General features: G+C 43.8%; 1 protein-coding gene across 1 annotated transcript in view; it reads left to right on the top strand.

Annotated features, from left to right (window-relative positions):
• Positions 1-2,500, top strand: part of cdkal1 (CDK5 regulatory subunit associated protein 1-like 1) — a gene marked incomplete at its 5' end in the record, with an annotated part of 479,592 nt that overhangs the window by 166,172 nt on the left and 310,920 nt on the right. Inside the window, one exon of the mRNA XM_031812234.1 lies at positions 797-859. Within this exon, the coding sequence (XP_031668094.1) occupies positions 797-859 (63 nt within the window). The remainder of the gene's footprint in view (positions 1-796; positions 860-2,500) is intronic.

Genomic DNA, 2,500 nt, shown 5'->3' with positions numbered 1-2,500 from the left:
AGGAATAAGGACAAGGACATATGGAGTTATTATGGGAATAAGGACAAGGACATATGGAGTTATTATGGGAATAAGGACATATGGAGTTATTATAGGAATAAGGACAAGGACATATGGAGTTATTATGGGAATAAGGACATATGGAGTTATTATAGGAATAAGGACATATGGAGTTATTGTAGGAATAAGGACATATGGAGTTATTGTAGGAATAAGGACATATGGAGTTATTGTAGGAATAAGGACATATGGAGTTATTATGGGAATAAGGACATATGGAGTTATTATGGGAATAAGGACATGGAGTTATTATAGGAATAAGGACAAGGACATATGGAGTTATTTTAGGAATAAGGACATATGGAGTTATTTTAGGAATAAGGACATATGGAGTTATTATAGGAATAAGGACAAGGACATATGGAGTTATTATGGGAATAAGGACATATGGAGTTATTATAGGAATAAGGACAAGGACATATGGAGTTATTATAGGAATAAGGACATATGGAGTTATTATAGGAATAAGGACATATGGAGTTATTATAGGAATAAGGACAAGGACATATGGAGTTATTATAGGAATAAGGACATATGGAGTTATTGTAGGAATAAGGACATATGGAGTTATTATTGGAATAAATGGGGTAGATTTGTCTTTTAATCTTGTGGGCTGATAATGTCATATTTCTAATCCATTCAGGTCGACTACTGTGACTTCTCTTTCTGTCTGAAAATAACATTGTACTTAAAAAATATATATCAATGTCATTTATCTTTACTTCTCTCTCCACAGAAAAAACAACGGACCAAAGAGCTGTCGGCCCTGTTCCACTCCTATAACCCCTACCACCACAAGGTAAGACATCATTCATTTCAATCCCTTCATTTCATTCACCTTTCTGAGGGATTGTGCAGGCGGGAGTTTTTCAGATGTTCCTGGTATATGCCAACTCTCGCCTTTCTCCTTCCTCAAAGCCCGAGAGGGGGATGTTCTGGTTGTTTGATGGTGTCCATCCCTATGGTGTCCATTCCTATGGTGTCCATCCCTATGGTGTCCATCCCTATGGTGTCCATCCCTATGGTGTCCATCCCTATGAGTGTCCATCCCTATGGTGTCCATCCCTATGAGTGTCCATCCCTATGGTGTCCATCCCTATGAGTGTCCATCCCTATGGTGTCCATCCCTATGGTGTCCATCTCTATGGTGTCCATCCCCATGGTGTCCATCCATATAAGTGTCCATCCCTATGGTGTCCATCCCTATGGTGTCCATCCATATTAGTGTCCATCCCTATGGTGTCCATCTCTATGGTGTCCATCCCTATATCTCTAACAGACTGAAGAGGACTGGTGATTAGCAGCATTACCATGGTCTAACAGACTGGAGAGGACTGGTGATTATCAGCATTATCGTGGTCTAACTGACTGGAGAGGACTGGTGATTAGCAGCATTACCATGGTCTAACAGACTGAAGATGACTGTTGATTAGCAGCATTATCATGGTCTAACTGACTGGAGAGGACTGGTGATTAGCAACATTACCATGGTCTAACAGACTGGGGAGGACTGGTGATTAGCAGCATTACCATGGTCTAACAGACTGGATAGGACTGGTGATTAGCAGCATTACCATGGTCTAACAGACTGGTGATTAGCAGCATTACCATGGTCTAACTGACTGGATAGGACTGGTGATTAGCAGCATTATCATGGTCTAACAGACTGGATAGGACTGGTGATTAGCAGCATTACCATGGTCTAACAGACTGGAGAGGACTGGTGATTAGCAGCATTACCATGGTCTAACTGACTGGAGAGGACTGGTGATTAGCAGCATTACCATGGTCTGCCATGATCGGCTTATTCTATGTGCCTAACAATCATAACTGACTGGAGATGGAGAGAGGAGACTGACTGGAGATGGAGAGAGGAGACTGACGGGAGATAGAGAGAGGAGACTGACAGGAGATGGAGAGAGAAGACTGACTGGAGACAGACTGGAGATAGAGAGAGGAGACAGACTGGAGATAGAGAGAGGAGACTGACTGGAGATGGAGAGAGGAGACTGACAGGAGACAGACTGGAGATGGAGAGAGGAGACAGACTGGAGATAGAGAGAGGAGACTGACTGGAGGTGGTGAGAGGAGACTGACTGGAGATGGAGAGAGGAGACTGACTGGAGATAGAGAGAGGAGACTGACTGGAGGTGGTGAGAGGAGACTGACAGGAGATAGAGAGAGGAAACTGACTGGAGATAGAGAGAGGAGACTGACTGGAGATAGAGAGAGGAGACTGACTGGAGATAGAGAGAGGAGACTGACTGGAGGTGGTGAGAGGAGACTGACTGGAGATGGAGAGAGGAGACTGACAAGAGATGGAGAGAGGAGACTGACAGGAGATGGAGAGAGGAAACTGACAGGAGATGGAGAGAGGAGACTGACTGGAGGAGGTGAGAGGAGACTGGCTGGAGATGGACAGAGGAGACTAACTGGAGAT

Source organism: Oncorhynchus kisutch, unplaced genomic scaffold (genome assembly GCF_002021735.2).
Source record: "Oncorhynchus kisutch isolate 150728-3 unplaced genomic scaffold, Okis_V2 Okis02a-Okis13b_hom, whole genome shotgun sequence".
In the NCBI taxonomy this organism is placed as follows: domain Eukaryota; kingdom Metazoa; phylum Chordata; class Actinopteri; order Salmoniformes; family Salmonidae; genus Oncorhynchus; species Oncorhynchus kisutch.
Note: the sequence above shows the minus strand (reverse complement) of the source record. Positions and strands in the feature narration are given on the sequence as shown.